Below are 21419 nucleotides of genomic sequence, written 5' to 3' on the forward strand. Positions count from 1 at the left end.
CACTGAAGACAATCATACACTGTGACACACAGAGATGTCAGCATGAAAAACAAGTGGCCGGCGAGCCTCAGCCAACCTGCGGAGAGGCAGACACATTCCCGTGACTTCCTGGTCTCCGATGTCTCATTAGAGCGGCTTGTTGCTGAGTCATGACAACAGCCCAGACTTGGCGTCAGAACATCAGACTTTAATCTACTTATAGTGCTGGGAGGGGGACTTTGGGATGAATAAACTTAAGGCAATATCAACAGTAGGACACTATTACTATAAGCGGAGAGAACACTTTGTTTCACCAAGAGAAAAGTACAAGTTTGATATCTCCCAAAATATTTATACAATAACCCAAGGAACTGAAGAGAAATTCACTGGTAAGAACAGAGGAGTAAGGAAGACTCTTGATTATCTAAAAATAAAAATTTAAAGGCTCTTATGTTTTGATTATCTTCCTACTAGAGAGGTAATCCTTAAAGGGAAAATGGCATACTTGCAGCATTTTCTTATAATTTTAAGATCTTGATGTCAGCAACCCTTAAGACACAGCCCCTTAATTCTTGCTGTCAGTGATCCCAAAGACCTGGACTTCTTGTAGACAGCACAGCATGTACGGCGCTGGCAGGTCCAGGCTCTGGCTCTTACCTACAAAGTCTGGCCTAGAGAGTCACTACTCTGAGTGGGGGCCCTGGGGGCCTCCAGCACATGCCAGGTCCTCAGGGCCACCTGAGACTGCTGCGACCCTGGCCGGGAGGAGCAGTGTTAACCACCGGTCCCGAGGCAGAGACACTGCCTTAGACTCTGCCAAGCCAGTATTCACCGAGTCTGAGATGCTGCTCCAAGTTCAGTTCTCGGGTTCTTACTCCCTCCTCCAGAGCAGCAGCCTGCTGCAAACATGAGCCCAGAATGACAGCAACTATGCTTGCAAGGGGCACTGGGCTGGAAAACTACCGCAGACTCTGTGTGGGCGGGCTCGGAGGGCTTGTGCACATGACTAAACACCCTCTTCAAGGGCTCCCGCCACTTCGAGGACTGGCGATGAGTTTCTAACGATTTCTATGTGTAGCAGTGCGAAATGTAACTTCTTAGCTTCAAAACCTTTAAGGTACTGGACCGTGCTCAGAGTTAGAAGAAACTCAGAGAACATTCATTACAAATCACACGTTTCACTGTAGATGTTGCCCAAAATTACTCAGTTAAGATTTGGCTGAGGACTGGAATCCATGATCTCCTGATACCCATACACTTTTTGGTATTAAACTTGGTAAAAACTATAAAAGTAGGCTACACTTCAGTGTCTTCACTTCTGTCGAATCCCATTACCTTGGAGACAGGCCCCCATGGGAACAGTTGGTGGGTGAGGTCAGGGGGCTGGTCCTGCTGCTGTTGTGTCGGGAGGGAGTCCGGCCAATTGTGTTGCTCGGAGAGCTCTGGGGTGAAGGCAGAATAAGCATCATTACTCCAGGGCTAAATAGAGAATATGGCCCACTTTTCCCTTGGCCTTTTCACCCACATGTGTCTACACGGGCACAATTTGTACAATCAGAATGATTCTTTTTCCGAATCCTTGGGGCCAATTTTAAGTGCATATTAAACAAAAAATAGATGACTTTCATATAGGCATTCCTGAAACTGAATAACTGATGCCAGCTGTGCTAGAGTAACAGACACAATTGAGCATTTACATCTCTACAGTATAAAAAGGTATGTAACTGATTGAATAACCTAACTTAAGAAAATGGCCGTATTGTCCTGGCTCATGTGGCTGATGTTTGAACATCATCCTGAGAATTGAAAGGGGCTGGTGTGATTCCTGGTCAGGGCACATGTCTGGGTTTCGGGCTCAATCCCCAGTAGGAGATGTGCAGGAGGCAGCCTATCAATGTTTCGCTCTCACATCAATGTCTCTCTCTCTCTCAATCCCTCCCTCCCTCCATTCCCCTCTCTCTAAAAATCAATTAAAAAATCTTTCAGAAAAAGAAAATGGCTACATTTACTTTTTAAAAAAAAAATCCTCACCCAAGGATATTTTTTACATTGACTTTATTTTTTTGGAGAGAAAGTAGGGGAGGGAGGAAGGGAGAGACGAGGGAGGGAGGGAGGGAGGGAGGGAGGGAAGAAGGGAGGGAGAGAGAGGGAGAGAGAGAGAGAAGAGAAACATTGATGTAAGCGAGACTATCAATTGGTTGCCTCCTGCATGCACCCCAATTGGGCCAGGGATTGAGCCTGTGACCCAGAATTGAAGCCCCAACCCCTTGGTCCGCAGGCTGACGCTCTAACCTTTTAGCAAACAGGCCAGGGTGAAAATGGCCATATTTAAATACCAGGTTCATTCATTCATTCATTGGGAATATGGCAGGATTAAAACTGGTCTCCCACTCTTGAGACAACCACAGTCCATTAAAAGAGAGTAAGCAAGCTGGCTGTTAGAGCAAGCTGTAGACGAGGGACACAGAGAGGCCATGGCCAGTACACACAGGCACCAACGTGACCGAAGCACTCACCACACTGGTGTTACTGGAATTCTTGAGGTGGTTATGCAGGAGTTTGGTGGCACCATCCTGGAATGTTTTGGGCAAGGCACCAAGTAACATAGTAAATTCAGGAGTGTTCAATTCAAACAGCGATATTAGCACAATCTGTGCGGCCTAGGAAAAGAAGACATGATGAATTTATGGAGTGTCCAACAGCGTATCTTGGTCAAAATGTTCATGAAAATTGTTTTTAAAAGGAAACATTTTTACATGAATAAAATAAATAATAAAAGGACATCTTTGCTATAACAAAAAAAAAATAAAATGTACCTGGAAAAAAATTATATCATCAACTCTAAATAGTGTTACTTCAACCTGGAAGAGAAATCCTGGGTGCACTTAACGCCCCGGCCGTGGACCTCCGTAGCACATTCATAATAAACTCCGAAAGCTTCCCTGTGCTGTCGAGCACTAGGAACGAAGCTGGTAAAGACACACAACACGCTTCTAAGCAAGCTCCCGAGTTCCCTCAACCCCACTCCTAGTGACTGAGAAATACTAGAAAAAGGCAGCTCAAGTGCACGAAAACTCCCACGTTCACACCTCTGAACCGAGGAGAGAGTCTTTGAGAAGCAAAGCAGAATTACATGATACAAATGAAAAATGTATTCTTCTGCCTTTCAGAAAACGTTCTACCTTTGCGTGTTAGGGGACAACATACTGCAGGACTGCTTGCACCACTGCAGCGGCAGGTGGGACAAAGCAATTAGCTGAAGCCATAGCAGCCACACGAGGCTCGAACTCCTCCAGCAAGCTCTGGTGCTGGGGTGGCAGCCGGCACTCTTAGCCTAAACACAACGCCTAAGGAATCGGTCACATAGGTTTGATTTAGAAAAACTATGCCAAAGAACATTTTACTAAGTACTAACTGGCATTTCTTACAAATTTCTAAGTCAAAAGAAAGGAAAGAACATTATGAAAATCTTTTGACTAAAAGCATAAATTTATTTTTCCTAAGACTGTAACTTTTAGGATTGTAGTAATTATTGTGAATATTTTCCCCATGATATATAATATTACCCCCCCCCCCCCAAAAAAAATCTGCTGAGAAATTCTTTGGAAATAAGCATCACAAAATATTTCAATGCTTTTACAATGTGAAAATTTTTGGTACAGTAAAGACAGAATTGATGTTTATGCCTGGAGAAAGAAAAAAAAAATCCAAAGACCCAAATGTATTTAACCAAAAATAAAAATTAATTATGAATGTTAAAACATCAGTAGGATGTTCTTTACAGAATAATCAAAAATTACTTTTCAATATGTCAAACATATCTATAATGATTCACTACACATAGCATTTGGCAAAAGTATCTTACTTTTTCTCTTGACCTGCAAACACAGGCGTTAGTAACCTTTCCATTCCAATCAAATCACAACAGGCCAGTTGCTTTCATGACAGGACCAAAATGTTATTATAATTGTACTAAAATATACAGTTCTCTATTTCATTACTGTATCATTCTTAATAAATCATTATCTGGAAGAATCCATTTCACCACCCATTTAATATACTAGTAACATGATTTCAATGTTTACATAAGAGCAAATTCCAGAAAAAACATGCAAAGCAACCTGTGCGTTTTAAAACACATTGATTAGATGTTAGGAAAAGTGCATGCAGAAAAAACTGCACTTCAAAGAGAAAGGAAGAAGCAGACTTCACTTAGCAGGGGAGGAAATCAATGCTGACCAAAATCTAATAAGAAAGCTTAGGCAACTACTTTTTTGTTGACTGAAAATGACATTTGAAAATTATAAAATGGAAATAGTACAAGCTTCCCAGACATGAGATCCAATGCCACAAACTTACTTGATGTTTTACATGAAGTAAATTACAAGATGAGTGGGATCTTTCAGGACCATGAAGGCTGCAAGATGATGGGCCTAGAAAGTGTGCTGATTCATGGCTACTTAACATTAGTAACTTTCCGTCATGTGGAGGGGAAAAAAGTGCAGTAGATTTAACTTTGACCCACCAATGAGCTTTCTCTCAATAATAAAAAGTTGAATTTCTTTAAGAAATCAAATAAAAAGACAGGGAATTTTGAAAACATAACTCAATGGACAGATGGTATATGTGTGTGATTTATATATATAAATATATACAATTTATTTTTACATTTTCCAAAATATAAAATGCATATGATTTTATACAGTTCACAAAAGTTATGCCTTAGGTTAAAGCTTTTTTCAAAATAAAATATTTTTCTAATGAGATTCAAGCTCCAGAAATGAATAAAAAGTGAAATTTAAATATATTATTTTAAAAATATTTTAAATCATAGTTTCAAAAGGAATCAAAGTATATGGCCCTAAGATATTTTATCTACAACCCTCTGTGTCAGTGAGAAGTTAGAATAGTAGAGTCTAAGAAGAAAACTGAGCTGTATTTGTCTTTACCATCAATATCCTCTCACTAAAGAAATAATTCCAAATATGGGGAGAGACGCATTGGAAAAAGCCTGGGCATGGCTCCCGTTCATAACGAATCAAGAGGAGCAGGTTCTCGTCCCACCTCTGAACTCGTGCCTCCCGCAAAAGGCACTAAGTAGCCACACAAACCTCCAGAGGGCCGCTGGCTTCTTCTAATGAACAGCTTGGACAACTTATTTTAACGATTAAGTAACAACTGTAAGAAGAAATGATTCCCATTCACGCCCCTACACAGAATCTGGGGGGTGAGGGTGAAGGGTTCTTCCAATGTCACTGCTGCTGTGTGAGAGCCCCCCGGTTATCCGCTGTGCACCTCACAGCAGAAAATAACCCTCTGGACAGGGGGGCACGGAGCTCTGGCAAACGCTTCAGGGGAAACTTAAAATTGGGGAGGAAGAGGAGTTTGCTGTTTATGCAACTATTACTATGCCCTTCAGATTGTCATTAAAATCACTTTAGAAAATCACAAAGAGAAGGTACTGGAAAACTGTCAGGCATTTCTTACTTGGAAGCTGTCCCTTACTGGTCCATGAACACAGGGTAGCACTGGACGTGGCTCTTTCTTTGGAAAGGGAGTTAATCATAAAAACATACCAAACACAAACATTTCCGCAGCTTCACACACACTCACATAGAATTATATTAATTTTAGATTTCTTCAAAATCTCCTGTCTCCACAAGGGTAATCAGTATTAATATTCTAAAGTGCAAACAGCAAAATATCTTTTCAAATCAGCAGTTTTAAATCTACCTGTTTACAATTTTCTTCCAAGTTTCCTTCTCCGCGCCCAGAGCAGGTTGAAGCTGACCTAGTGGGGAAATCCTCACCTACGCGACTACGCTGCAGCGGGGACTACAACAGGAAAGGCAGGGGATTCGTCAGAGAAGCAGCAGTGCTTAAATAAAGCATGGCTACCGGGAGCTGGAAAAGCATTCGGCTCCTTTTAGAAAATGTCCTACCCGTAGGATCCGAAAGCTAAGATTAAGGAGAACAGTAACAGTAGCAACTCCCAGTTTTAAACCTCGATCATTTGCTAGGCCCTTGACAATCGAGATCCTTCCTAGAAGGAGCAGTCTTCTTGCCCTAGTGCGGAAACAGGTCAGAGGTCAAAGTGAGACCGGAAAGGGCAGTCACAGCTAAGCTGAATCAATGTTAAATCCTTAGCTTTCAGTAGGCCACACTGCCAATCTGTAATTTAACATTTTTTCAATTTTTGAAATTTCAACTTTTAAAGGCTATTTATATGCTTTTCCTGCTCCAGGAACAGCCTCTTTTCTTTGCCATCTTCATTTCCCACATTTCTCACAACATTTGGGGGCTAATCTGTTATTTCCTCTGACAAAGCAGATGTTATATGTTAGAGAATCACATATGATAAAGCAAAGGGATTCTGAATCCAAAAATATAAACATGTTGTTCAAATTCTGTCATTACCACCCTCCCTTTAACTGATGAGAAATCTTCCTAATGCCAGAAAAAAAATTGGTTTTCAATTTGTTCCACTAACAGCAACAACAAAACCAAAACAATCCTCAAGCAGTAGCAGCAAGAGCTACAACAGCAAATGAAGCACCTTCAGCTCTTTCTATCCTCCCAATAATGTCTAAAGCAAGTGTTGTTATTCTCATTTTTCAAATAAGTAAAAGGGATTCAGAGGTTAAATCACTTGCTCATGTCACTAAAGAGTGACAGAGGCAGCCCTGGCCTGGGGGCTCAGTGGATACAGTGTCAGCCTGTGCACTGAAAGGTTACAGGTTGGAGTCCCGGTCAAGGGTATGTGCCTGGGTTGCAGGTCTGATCCCTGGCCCCGGTCGGGGCATGTGCAGGAGGCAGCCAATCAATGTGTCTCTCTCACATCAATATTTTTCTTTCTCTCTCTCTCTTTTTTAAAAATATATTTTTATTGCCGAAACCGGTTTGGCTCAGTGGATAGAGCGTCGGCCTGTGGACTGAAAGGTCCCAGGTTCGATTCCGGTCAAGGGCATGTACCTTGGTTTCGGGCACATCCCCAGTGGGAGATGTGCAGGAGGCAGCTGATCGATGTTTCTCTCTCATTGATGTTTCTAACTCTCTCTCTCTCTCCCTTCCTCTCTGTAAAAAAAATCAATAAAATATTTAAAAAATATATATATATATATATTTTTATTGACTTCAGAGAGGAAAGGAGAGGGAGAAAGAGATAGAAACATCAATGATGAGAGAGAATCATTGATCGGCTGCCTCCTGCACACCCCTACTGAGGATCAAGCCCGCAACCTGGGCATGTGCCCTTGAATGGAATCGAACCCTACTTAACCAGGTAACTATGAAAGATTCCTGCCAACCCACTTGGTAGGCAAAACACTGAGAAGGCCCGCGGTTCCTGTCTCCTGCTGCACAAGCCTGCACAGTCCCCTCCTGCAGAGAAGCGCGCTCATGACTAAGACGGAGCACGGCCCGAGCTGCAGAGGGCAGAAGGGACTGCAGATGTAACTGAACCCAGCTGGGGTCACCCTGAGGACCACTGGGGTATGCCGAGCTGCTTCCCTCTGGCTGTTAAAGATTCTCTGTCTTCACCTTTCAGTGGTTTTACTGTGATGCGTCCAGGTGCGGTGCTCCTCTGAAATCCTACTTGGAGTTTCCTGAGCTGCTTAGCTGTATAGATTGTTTCAACAAATTTGGGACATTATTTCTTCAAATACTCTCCTGCTGGCTTTAAAGAAGGCTGTTGCCATGTTGTGGAGACAATCAGGTGACAGGAGATGGCAAATAGCCTCTACGACAGTGGTTCTCAACCTTCTGGCCCTTTAAATACAGTTCCTCATGTTGTGACCCCAACCATAAAATTATTTTCATTGCTACTTCATAACTGTAATGTTGCTACTGTTATGAATCGTAATGTAAATATCTGATATGCAGGATGGTCTTAGGCGACCCCTGTGAAAGGGTCGTTCGACGCCAAAGGGGTCGTGACCCACAGGTTGAGAACCGCTGCTCTATGAGCTGAGAATGCCCCCTGTTGACAGTCAGCAAGAAAGCAGGCCCATCAGCTCTATGCCTGGGAGGAACTGGATCTGGCCAATCACCAGGAAGCTGGAAGGGGAGTGTAGCCTAGAAGAGGTGGAAGACCCAGACCACACCTTGACTTCAGCCTGGTAAGGACTAGAGCAGAGGACCCAGAGGACACACGCCGCAAAACTACAAGATAATAAATGTGTGTAGTTTCGATCTGTTAAGTTTGTGGTAGTTATGTAAGAGAAAACTAATAAAGAAGTCAAAGAGGGGAACTTCCAAAACGTGATTTTGAAAATAATAGCTTCAAAATGTTACTTGAATTCAGCTAATTTCTCTAGGGGTGTTTAGCATTCATTAATTCATTCACAATAGTTACTAAATGCCTACTTTGTTCCTGTAGGTATTGTGCTGGGTGCTGAGCACACAAGGTGAGCGAGAGCAGGTAGGCGGGGAAGGCACGGGGGGCTGGGGGGACGACGACACACACAGCAGGGTTTGGCCTCGTCTGGAAGATACAGATTGCCAGCTAGTCAAGATTGGGTACCAGGTCAGGACGACATCTGCAACCTGTATGTCTTGAGGTTCAGACCCAGGGTAAAAATCTAAAATAATGGGTCTCAATTCTGTATATTAAAAATCAGCCAAGAATGGAGGGAATCCCAATTAGACACAAAACAATGTTCCTGCTCTACACCATACCAATTACCCAGGTAGAATCCAGGTATTCAGGTTGATTTTAACTGTAACCAGGATTAGAACCTTAATGTAATTAAGGATTAGAACCTTAATGTAAAGCTTTTCAGACTCCTCTGAACATCGAAATTATTGTCCCAGAACCTAGTTTGAACCCGGTCTGAAGGTGAGGTATTTTGTCCTCCCGATGGGGAGTGGAGTGAGGGCAGCACCAGCGGCAGGTGCCAGCGAGATGAGGCTTTGAGAAAAGCACTGCATGACCCAAAATAACTGAAATGAAGTGCTGAAGATCAAACAGTAAATGAACTCTGTGATTACTGGCAATAAATTTAATATCCTGACCATATTTGACTTAAGCTAGTATTAAAATAAGTTGAATGTTTTGCAGCACCAGGCCAGATAAACCAAGGAAAATCTTCCTGTAATGTCCTGATGAGAAAAGTTAGGATGATAAATCCTAGTTCACAGTTTTAATGTGCATGTCCAGAGAAAATGGAGAGTATGTTCAGAGTTAGTTGCTTCCATTCAGGCCCTTATTATGGCAATGGAAAGTCTAAAGTATGTTTCAGGAGGGAATACTTCAATAACTCAATTACAAAAGGACACACTCACATAGAAGCACATATACTTACATGCTATTACTAAAGATAAAAGGCTGTACTTAAGGGTTTTGTATTTACTGGCTGATCTGTGATTTTGAAAACTACAACAGAAATATCAGTTTTTGAGCCCTATCCTGTTTGGCTCAGTGGATAGAGCTGTCAGCCTGCGGTCTAAAGGGTCCCAGGTTTGATTCTGGTCAAGGGCACTTGCCCGGGTTACGGGCTCAATCCCCAGTAGGGGGCTTGCAGGAGGCAACTAATCAATGATTCTCTCTGATCACTGATGTTTCCATCTCTCTCTCCTTCTCCTTTCCTCTTTGAAATAAATAAAAATATATTTTTTAAAAAAAGAAATATCAGTTTTTTACTTAGAAATCCACCAATTCATTTAACCACCTCCCATTGTACCTCTCTAATCCAAAGCTGGCTTAATGCTTAAAATAAAGGTTGCCGCCCTGACTGGTTTGGTTCGGCTCAGTGGATAAAGCGTCGGCCTGCGGACTGAAGGGTCACAGGTTCGATTCCAGTCAAGGGCATGTACCCTGGTTGCAGGCACATCCCCAGGAGGGGGTGTGCAGGAGGCAGCTGATCGATGTTTCTCTCTCATCGATGTTTCTAACTCTCTATCCCTCTCCCTTCCTCTCTGTAAAAAATCAATAAAATATATTGAAAAAAAATAAAAATAAAAATAAAGGTTGGCAGTGAAATGCTCTTTTGGATACATGTTGAGAAATTTTACAAAAGGATCAACAATCAAAAATATTAATATCAGAAAAACAATTTTAAATAAGTGCTTTAATAAGACCTGCCTTTGTTGCTTTGACCTTGAACAACTTAGTTTATTATTATACAATGAATTGGAGAAGTACGTGAACTGTGACCCTTCCAAAGAAACCTTCCAGAGAATTCTCCAATTCTTCTTCAAACCCGCAACCTGTGTATGTGCCCTGACTGGGATTTGAACCCACAACACTTTGGTTCACAGGATGACGCTCCAACCAACCAAGCCGTACCAGCCAGGGCTCCTTGAGCTCCTTTAGAGAAGGAGCTGAGTGCTCGTTTGCATTTGAAAATATATTAAGTATTCCTTGGAATCATCCTTTCCTTTATCCCTGCCGGGACCCAAGTGGTCCATATTATCAACTCTGCCCAAGGCCAAAGGATGGCTGGTAGGGGTGGCTGTGGAAGGAGGATGATACAGAAGAAAAAAAATGCCATCTTCATAGTTATACACAAATAACCACAATCAAGTACTTTTAGTCTGAAAGCAGAAGTCTGGCTTTTAAAAGTACTACATATATATAAAGGCTAGTTAGTTTATATATAGAGTAAAATAACAATAGCCACATGTGGGATTTAAGCTTAGAAGACCATGACACTGACAGGAAGAGAACAGTAGAAGCAACACACACAGGAATGCCTGATATTTACTTTGGCGTATGATGGGTCAGGAATTGGTTGAATGCTCTACATATATTAATTAATCTTCATAATCGTCCTGAGGCAGAATACTGCCTAGTAATAGAAATAATAGTATCCTATGTTTTCTACTTAACATGTCATTTCAGAAGAAAGTAGCACATGTTTCTCTTTGGGGGCTTAAAATACAACAACAAAACACCACCTTGGTATCAGGGTGTCCCAAATATACGAATTCTCCCTCCCTACCTCACTCCCCAAATCAAAGAGAGTGTGTTCCAAATGTGGCACAGAACAGGAAGATTTGTGCTCTTTTTAAATTCAAGAATTCATTATATCTTAGCAAACTTTCACCTGCATTTTCCTATTAGGCCCCATATGGCCAGGTGGCCTTAGACCAGGGGTGGGCAACCCCTGGCACGCTTGCCAAACATGGCACGCCAGTAACTTTTGCTGGCAAGTGAAACCCTCTCTTATTATCTTCCATTTACAATTTTTTTCTTAATATCGACTTTTTTATTTTTCAGATAAATTCAGTGTAGGTGCATCTTAGATAAATAAATAATTTTACATAACAAGTTATCTTAAAGACCATAGACGTGGATTGATGAGAGAGGGGAAGAGCAATTTCTATGCCTCTGCCTTAACTCTTCCTGCCTTCCTAGATCCGACCAGTGTTTTGGTTTCATCCACATACACTTTGTTCTCAGTGATGAATTTTGTTAAGTCTCATAAGAGGAGTAGCCTGACGGATGAAAGTAGTAGCTCATGCATATCTCTGAAGGTCACGAAATATAAACCTGATGTAAAATCTCTGTCATCAGTGATGCAGCAGCAAAAGTCCCACTGATAATATCAAACGGAATCATAAAGTTTTCTGTCGGACTATCAGTGTACATGTATACATTAAAAAATAAATGTATTTTTCATCATCATATACTGTGTTTTTGTCGCTCGAATGAATTTTATTATTTCTTAAAGGTTCTTCACATAGGTACACCTTAAGAGATATCAAGTTGGCGTAACATGTTCTCAAAAAATTAGGGTTGGCACACAGAAGAATTTTGAGTCAGAGATTTTGCTGGTTTTGGCACGCACTCACAAAAAGGTTGCCCACCCCTGCCTTAGACCTAAGTCTATCTTCAAAGTACATGACATAAAACTAACTTAAGGGAAACCAATTCCTTGTAAGAGACACTAACCTGCTTTCACATTAAAAAGATAAATAAGACGCCTAAGACAACTATGAGCCCCTCATACAAGATGTGGGATCTTTAACATTCACAAACTGGAGCGAGGGAGAGCTGAGAGAGGAGAGAAGGGGCAGGAGACAACTCTCAGCTTTCCCAGAGGCGTGCCAGAGTCTGCCTGTCTGGGGGTCGGGGCGGGGGGGAGAAGGGGGTCTGCAGTCTCAGGATAAGGCCCTTTCTCTGACGGTAGCACAGCCTGTCATAAGGCTGCGCTGCAGCGCCTTGGACGTACCTTTCTCACGTCGGAACTCTTTGGTTCTGTTGTCCAGGTTATAATTCTAGAAACAGCAAGCCTGGTCTCACTAGAGTTTATAAAGTCAATTGGATCCATCTGTCTGGCGAGAGACTCAATGTACTTCAGGATTGCAACTTTGACCTGAAAGATCCAATCATTATGAACATTAAGTACACTTTGTGAGTCTTCGAGTAGAATTCTTAACTGGTCATCAGAGAAAAGTAAACCCTACTGAAGCGACACCACCTTTCTGCTGGGTTTGTGGCTCCACATGGAGCCAGCATCCATCAGGACAGGAGGTGTGGGATGACTGAGAGTGAGTGTGGCACAGGAGTGCACGCAGCCTAATGCTCCTCGGTTCCAGAGCCAGCAGGGAAGATGTGCCCTGCTCCTCGCCTCGCTGCAGGACACGCAGAGGGCGGAGCCCTTGTGGGGAGGCCGAGGGATTTTGAGCTCTGCCAGGGACTGGGATGGCAAGTACAAGGCTGCAGCTAGTTTTGCTTTTTAGACAGCCTAGGCCAGTGATGGCAAACCTTTTGAGCTTGGCGTGTCGGCATTTTGAAAAACCCTAACTTAACTCTGGTGCCGTGTCACATATAGAAATTGTTTTGATATTTGCAAACATAGTAAAACAAAGATTTATATTTTTAATATTTATTTTATATATTTAAATGCCATTTAACAAAGAAAAATCAACCAAAAAAATGAGTTTGCGTGTCACCTCTGACACATGTCATAGGTTTGCCATCACTGGTCTAGGCCATGTGATGCAAGGCAGCATGTTCAGTAACCAAGCTGATACTCTACCCTAACCTCTCCACTGATGTCCCAATTGGTTCTGACCTCAGGAGAAAAGGGCTGCTATTCACAGGGCCTGTCCTAAACCCCAATGATCAAAGAACAGGTGATGTACATGACTTAACTCACATGAACACATATCTTGCCTCCAATTTAGTCTTGTTATTACAGGTATGATTTTACAACAACATGTAACAAGTTAATCGTCATATGTTAGAATGTAAATATTTTTAAAAATTCCAATAAGATACATGTATCTCAATAAATCAGAATTTTCTAGTTTAAATATTGTGACAGAGTAATAAAACCCAAATGTTGGCAGGGATGTGGAACAACTAGAACTCTCATAAAATTGCTGGTAGGAATATAATACAACCATCTGAACAGTTTAAAATAAAGTTAAACATATGCCTACCCAATGAATCAGCAATTTCTCTATTGAGTACTGAACCAAAAGAAATGAAAGCAAGTCCACAAAGAGGTGGACAAGAATGCCCCCAGCAGGCGTATGCAGAACCGGCAAATACAAGGGAACCGATGCCACATCTAGCGGCTGAATTGTAAGGACAAATCATTACCAACCTTGAGGTTAGGAGTCTGAGTTTGATCCACAATAAATCTCATCAAAATGTTAAATTGTTGATCAAATGGAAAGGAGTCCCTGGGTAAAAAGAAAAAAGTGCTTGTTCTTTTAAGAAAAATTTGTAACAAAAAAGAAGGTAAAACCATATAAAAACAAAAAATAAACTGTTAGAGATTAACATATGTAAATGCAAGCCTGTTGACATTTTTTAAACAGTACTTTTCATTTTATATTAAATACTAAAGTAATATGCATTACAGAAAACATTTTTAAAAAGGAAGTCTTGTTAAACATCTCACAACACATACTAAACTTACTTTGAGTATGCTAGTTTAAAAATAAATATGAAGCAATAAGGAAAAGATTCGTACTTGCCTTCTAGGGGTCTGCTCAACTTCTCTCCAGCTTTCTAAATAATGCTTATCGGAAAATACTGCCTATTTCCAAACCTTAGTTTTACTCCCTGATTAGGCAGCTTATAGCTGACCTCGCTTAAGCTAACTGCACTGTCCTCCTTCTGGTGAGGGCTTATAATCGCTACTTGGCATAATCATGAGAACAGCGCCTGTGGGGCACTCAGCAAAAACCCCCACATGCAACTACCGAACATATATAGAAACCGGGGCCCCTGCGGGCCCCTCCTGCTCCATTTCTTACTTGGTGCCAATCCCTTCCCTTTAGTCATCTCACACCTTTAGTCCAACTGAGTGACACTGAGGGCTCTCGCCTAGTGAAAAGTCAGTGCTCTATCCCCCTTAAAATGCTGCCATTTCTAGTCTCAGTGTAAAACTGCATAATGGAGCCCATGTGGACTAACAGGAAAGATACTGCAATGCAAACATCTATTACAATTGAGGCTGAGCAATTGCACCGCTGTCCTGGGACTCCCTTAGAGACTTTTCTCAATCTACAGTAGTAGTAGTAAAAAAAAAAAAGGGATGCAGGTTCAAAACCATGAAAATCACAGGACAGGTGTGACATTTAAATGAAATAATACAAGAAAAATGTAAAGTGCATGGCACATACTAGGTACTAGTGCTGGTAGCATTATAATTATTAATAAGAAGTAAACTTGACCCAACAGCACATCCTTTTCTACCATATCTATCTGCATCCAGGAAGCTGTGAGACCACTGCTGGGGGCAAAGTACACGTTAGAATTCATGATTTAAGTGACTCACATGGCTGTGACCACTTCTGGGAGCAAAGTACACGTTAGAATTCATGATTTAAGTGACTCACATGGCTGTGAATTAAAGAAACAAGGTCAACAAACCACACACAAAATGCCTCTCCTTTCTTCTGTAGCAAATAACTGATGTGTTTAACCGGGAAATGTGCCGTTAGCACAGCCGAAGGACAGGAAGCTGAGGCAGATTTGCAATCAGGTCTATTTCCCGAGTAAGAGCTCTCAGCCAACACTGAGCCCCTGGATACGCACCAATCCCAGATAACCTGAAGCAGCTATACAACTCAGCTGCTGAGACAGGAATGATAAACATGCTTTAGAGACCGAGACCAAATATAAGGAGAACAAGATTCTTAAAGGAAAGAGACATCCAAAAAAGTTAACAGAAGGGAATAATTGTTTTTCTTAATCACCAAAGGATGGGAATATGATCGTAATATTCCTGCCATCCCCTAAAAATCTGAAACAAATCTTGTCATTCATAAATTTCCTTAAATTTAGCAAGTGACCTATAGGCCAAGTCGGGCTCACAATGTTTTATTTGGCTTTCACAATACCTAGTATGTGCCATGCACTTTACATTTTTCTTGTAGCATTTCATTTAAATTTCACATCTGTCCTGTAATTTTTGTAGTTTTTGAACCTGCATCCCTTTTTCTTTTTCATAAAAAAAAAAAAAAAATTCTTGAATATGTTGCATTAATCCACATTTCTGACCTTCCTTGAAAAGTCTGGAACCACTGGGCCCAGGTTCCAACACGGCCACCACTAATCACACTTCTCCACATTATCCATAATCCTCCCCTCTTACCTACTTCACTCATTTTTATCACCTGGATCAGCCTAGCGCTTGTAGTCAATGCTTTATAAATCCATTGCTAAACTGATGTATAGGGATGTTCCCTAATTCTGGCCTATATGTGGAATCTTAAAAAAGAACAAGCCAAACCCATAGAAACAGAGAGTCGAATGGTGGTTGTCAGTGGTTAGGAGGAGGAGGAAATGAGATGTTGGTCAAAGGGTACAAACTTTCAGTTATAACATGAGCAAGTTCTGAGATCTAAAGTACAGTGTGGTACTTACAGTTAACAATACTGTATTATACACCCGGAAGGTCCTAAAGACAATAGACCTGAGATGTTCTCACCAACACCACAACAAAAAGATGATAATTATGTGATAATATATACATGAAACAAAATCATCACACTGTACACTTTAAACTTACACAATGTTCTATGCAACTACATCTCACAAGCCGAGGGAAAATGGTCTACTTCCAAAACACTTACCTTGTGACATCTAGAGCTTTCTGAACTTTTGCTTGCACAGATCCAAGTAAATCTGCCCCCATTTTCTTAAGTAATTGTGTGAGAAGAACAAAAAGCCAGTCTTGCAAATCATCCTTATGAATTATTATAAAATCAACAAGAGTCTCCAAAAACATACTGAAAACCTAGACACAAATAAAAACAGAACATTTCACATATTTAATTCAGAATTCCCTCCAAAGTCCCCAAACCATTAAAAATGCCTATACTGGCTTGGCCCAATCTCTTACAAGCTAGGTTAAGACTGTTAACAACTGATCATACCACAGAAGACACATGTATTAAAGAAAATTAGGGAAAAAGAATTGGAACTTACTCTCTGATGTGATTTCCACCGCAAACCAGGCCATGCAACAAAACAAATGCCTTTGTTAGTCCAGAGTGAATTAATACAATTTTCATGCAGTTTACTCAATGACCTGAAATGGCTATAAGTTGATATCACACTCTCTCCTCCCTCAATATGCCTTTAAAATCCATACACAGAGAGATAACTTTGCTGAAAAGTATTAGTTTGTTTGTTGATTTATTTATCTTTAATAATTAGATTAATCTAGAGCAGCGGTTCTCAACCAGTGGGTCGAGACCCCTTGGGGGGTTGAACGACCCTTTCACAGAGGTCACCTAAGACCATTGGAAAACACATATATTTGTGATTAATCACTATGCTTTAATTATATTCAATTTGTAACAATGAAATTGGGGGTCACCACAACATGAGGAACTATATTAAAGGGTCCCGGCATTAGGAAGGATGAGAACCACTGATCTAGAGTCATCTTTCTTTCTTTTTGGTTAAGCCTCACCCAAGGATATGTTTTTCATTGATCCCTAGAGAGAGTGTAAGGGAGGGGCAGAGACAGAGAGAAAAACATCGATGTGAGAGACACACATCAATTGGTTGCTTCCCGCACATGCCCCAACTGGGGCCAGAGATCAAGCCTGCAATTGAGGTATGTGCCCTTGAACAGAATCGAACCCGTGACCTTTAAGTCTGCTGGCTGATGCTTTAACCACAGAGCCATTCTGGCCAGGGTGGCGTTTTTCTTTCTTAAAAGAAAAACACACATTTAAATCATCATAATTCTATACTATTATTTTTCATTTTCTATCATTAAAAAAATACTATGATAGGAAGACTTTACATCAAGAAGAAAAAGTAGGTGTAGATACTGACTGTGCTTGCCTCCTCCATGGCCACATCAAAACTACAACTAAATTATAGAACAACCATCACCGAAAACCATCTGAAGACTAGCTGATCAGAAGTCCTATAATGAAGGCTATAAAGAAAAGCCAGTGAGACTGGTAGGAGGGGTGGAGACCCAGAACAGGCTTGTCCAACATCCCTGAGTGAAGGGTAAGAATTGGGAGGGAGCTTTCCGTGCTACCCAGGGAGGGCTCCATACGGTGTTGTTCTCGGTTCCCACGTAACTTAAAGGGAAACTTCTCACAATGACCGGAGCCCTTGATGTCCTGCAAATGAAGGAGGAGGATGTCCTCAAGTTCCTTGCAGCAGGAACCCACTCAGGTGACACCACCTTGACTTCCAAATGGAACAGTACATCTACAAAAGGAACAGTGATGGCATCTACATCATCAACCTGAAGAGAACCTGGGAGAAGCTTCTGCTGGCAGAGTGTGCCATTGTTGCCATCAAAAATCCAGCTGACGTCCGTGTCATGTCGCCCAGGAATACTGGCCAGTGAGCTGTGCTGAAGTTCGCTGCTGCCACTGGAGCCACTCCTACTGCCAGCTGCTTCACTCCTGGAACCTTCACCAACCAGATGCAGGCAGCCTTCTGGGAGCCAAGACTTCTGGTGCTACTGGCCCCAGGGCTGACCACCAGCCTCTCACAGAGGCGTCTTATGTTACCCCGCCCACCATCGCTCTGTGTAACACAGACTCTCCGCTGCGCTACGTGGACATCGCCATCCCTTGCAACAACAAGGGGCTCACTCCGTGGGTCTGATGTGGTGGATGCTGGCCCGGGAAGTACTCCGCATGCGTGGCACTATCTCCCGTGAGCACCCGTGGGAAGCCATGCCTGATCTTTACTTCTACAGAGATTGAAAAGGAAGAGCAGGCTGCTGCTGAAAAGGCTGTGACAAGGAGGAATTTCAGAGTGAATGGACTGCTCCTGCTCCTGAGTTCACTGCTGCCCAGCCTGAGGTTACAGACTGGTCTGAAGGCGTACAGGTGCCCTCTGTACCCATTCAGCAGTTTCCTACTGAAGACTGGTCTGCAGCCCCCACTGCTCAGGCTACTGAATGGGTAGGAACAACCACTGAGTGGTCCTAAGCTGTTCTTCCACAAATTCTTAACAGAACAGAAATAAGGTTGATGGAAAATAAACAGTTTCTAAAAAAGAAGAATTGGGAGGGATAACTAGGCCATGGAGGACCTCCTAAGAAGCAAGAGGTCCCAGCCCCACACGGAGTTCCCCAGCCCAGGGCATCAGAGCCTGAAAGGTAAGTCCCTTACATCGGGCTGTGAAAACCAGCACTAATTGTGTCTGAGAAAGACAAGAGACTGCTAGAATGAAGGTGCTGCAGGTCTTAAAGGGGCCCACACAGGACTCACTTAACTCGGAGTTGCAGTGCAGCAGTCGTAGCTGGATAGCTCTCTCCTGGACAAAAGTTCTGGCCACTGTTCCTTTGTTGATCCTCACCCCACCCAAGTGGCAGGTGCGGTCAAGTGCCAAATCTGAACTCTCCGTTAATCTGGCTAACGCTCTTCACTGCACTCTGATGATTCCCAGAGACCCTGCCCCACCCAAATTATGACCCTGGCCCGAACCCCTTTCAGCGGCTGTTCCACACAAGCAGCTAAAATGGCATGCACTGTGGAATTTTCTAAGGTCTCTCAAAAATCCACAAACCCCAAACAAGCAGCAGTTGGTCTCAGCATTCTCCATACTTCTTCCCAGGGAGCCCCAAGCCTACCACAGGAGGCTACCAACTACAGGTCAGTTTTTAGCTCCTAATAGGTAGCCCCTAGGCAGACACAGGCAGAAGTTGACATGGGCCTGCACTAGAGTCCTTCCCAAGAGTCCCAAGAACCAACACACCTGGTGGCCAGGTTCAGACCACATCAGAGCACCACCGAACCACCTCCATAAACAACACACACACAGAGAAGACTCAGCAGGCAGCAGAACCCTGCTAAAGCAAATATTGCTGTGTGGGGTCAACCACTGCACAACAGCTGGTCCACTGTAGTCATGGCCAGTCCTCATAGCCAGTTATCCTGAGGGTCAATCTCACACGCTGATGTGCCAACAACAATCCAGGCTAAACTACAACAGGAAATGATACACAAAACCTGCGGTGCTGAAAGGACACCTACTACTTAAGGCCACTCTGTCAACTGGGAGATGTAGCAGCTCTACCTAATACATACAAACAAACAGAGGGAAGCAGCCAAAAAAAGGAGAAAAAGAAACATGTCCCAAATGAAAGAACTGGACAAAACTCCAGAAAAATAATTAAATTAAATGGAGGCCAGCAATGTACCAGATTGAGTTCAAAACACTGCTAATAAGAATGCTCCATGAATTTATAGGAAGAATAGATAATCTCAGTGTGAACTTCAACAAAGAGATAGGAAACATAAAAAAAGAGTTAAAAAATATATAAAAAAGAACCAGTCAGAAATAAAGAATACCATAACTGAAATGAAAAGTACATTACATAGAATCAACAGCAGATTAGAAAAACCAGAGGACTGAATCAGCAACATGGAAGAAAAGGTTGTGGAAAACAACCCATTAGAACAGCAAAAAGAAGAAAAAAAATTAAGGATAGTTGAAGCCAGTGGTCACCAACTGGTGGTCTGCGGACCACTGGTGGTCTGTGAGGTCCGAAAGGTTGGCGACCACAGGTTTAAGGAAACCTTTGGAGCAGCGGTCACCAACCGGTGGTCGCAGACCACTGGTGATCCATGAGGTCCGAAAAGTTGGTGACTGCTGGTTGAAGGGACCTCTTGGACAATGTCAAGCATATTAACATTCGCATTATGGGGGTGCCAGAAGGAGGAGAGATCAAGAGATGGAAAGCCTATCTGAATAAATAATGACTGAAAACTCCACTAACCTGGCAAAAATAAGGTAGTTATAAAAGTCCAGAAAGTGCAGAGACTCCAAAACAAGATCAGCCGAAAGAGGCCCATATGAAGATATCATAATTAAAACGACAAAGTTTAAAGACAATCTTAAAAGCAGCAAGAGAAAGACAGCTACTTATAAAGGAACTCCTATAAGATGTCAGCAGACATCTTATTATAATTACTCAACAGAAACTTTGCAGGCCAGAAAGGACTGGCACGAAATATTCAAAAGGATGAAAAGCAAGGACCTACAACCAAGATTACACTAGGAAATATTCAGTGATGAAAAGCAAGAACCTACAACCAAGGTTACTCTATCCAGAGCAAGGTTATCATCTAGAATTGAGGGTAAGCTAAAGAGTTTCCCAGCTAAAATAAACCTAAAAAAATCCATTACCACCAAACCAGCATTATAGGAAATATTAAAAGGGACTTCAAGAGAAAAACAATATGAAATATATGAATATGAAAATAAGTAAAGAAAAAATTCTCACTAACAAAGGCAAACATAATAAAAGCAGATAAACCAACTATAAAGCTAACACAAAGGTTTAAAGGCAATTATGTATAATTTCAACAATAAATTAAGGGATACACTTAAAACACACAAAAAAGAAATATTAAAAATATTATAAAAACATAAATATGGGGGAAGAGAATAAAAATGGTAGGGATTTTTTGAATGTTTTCAAACTTAAGTGACCATCAACTTAAAACAGACTGTTACAAACTAGTATATATGAAGCACACAGTAACCAAAAACCAAAAATCTACAACGATTTATACAAAAAGTAAAGAGAAAGGAATCTAAAACAACACTACACAAAGTCATCAACATACAAGAGAAGAGAGTAAGAGAATAAGGCATCAATAGAGAGATATAAAAACAATAATAAAATGTCAATAACCACATGCTTACTTTAAATGTAAGTAATTAATTACTTTAAATGTAAATGTACTAAATGCTCCAATCAAAAGATATAGGGTGAGTAAAGGGATAAAAAAAAACAAAACACACAAGACCCATACATATATGATGCCTATAGGAGACCTTTTTCAGATAAAAAAACACATAGCCTGTAAGTAAAGGAATCGAAAAAGACACTTTCAAAATAAACCTTCAAACAAAGGTTGTAACAAGAGACAAAAAAAGGACATTTCATAATGATAAAGGAACCAATTCAATAGGAGGATATAACTTTTAAACATTTTACGTACCCATCATAGGTGCTGAGCACCTAAGTATGTAAAGCAAA

The 21419-nt window shown here is 41.6% G+C and overlaps 1 protein-coding gene and 1 pseudogene across 2 annotated transcripts in view; one reads left to right on the forward strand and one right to left on the reverse strand.

Moving 5' to 3' along the window:
* Window positions 1–21419, reverse strand: part of CLASP1 (cytoplasmic linker associated protein 1) — a 270250-nt gene that overhangs the window by 53541 nt on the left and 195290 nt on the right. For both annotated transcript variants that reach the window (XM_070423157.1, XM_070423156.1), the window contains 5 exons: window positions 16018–16181; window positions 13536–13614; window positions 12153–12296; window positions 2496–2639; window positions 1315–1421 (listed from right to left, as the gene is read on the reverse strand). In XM_070423157.1, coding sequence (XP_070279258.1) covers window positions 1315–1421; window positions 2496–2639; window positions 12153–12296; window positions 13536–13614; window positions 16018–16181 — 638 coding nt within the window. The remainder of the gene's footprint in view (window positions 1–1314; window positions 1422–2495; window positions 2640–12152; window positions 12297–13535; window positions 13615–16017; window positions 16182–21419) is intronic.
* On the forward strand, window positions 17457–18422 carry LOC139015751 (small ribosomal subunit protein uS2 pseudogene; annotated as a pseudogene).

This window comes from Myotis yumanensis, unplaced genomic scaffold, assembly GCF_028538775.1.
Source record: "Myotis yumanensis isolate MYYU_CA2020_CCGP unplaced genomic scaffold, mMyoYum1.0.hap1 SCAF_8, whole genome shotgun sequence".
NCBI lineage: Eukaryota > Metazoa > Chordata > Mammalia > Chiroptera > Vespertilionidae > Myotis > Myotis yumanensis.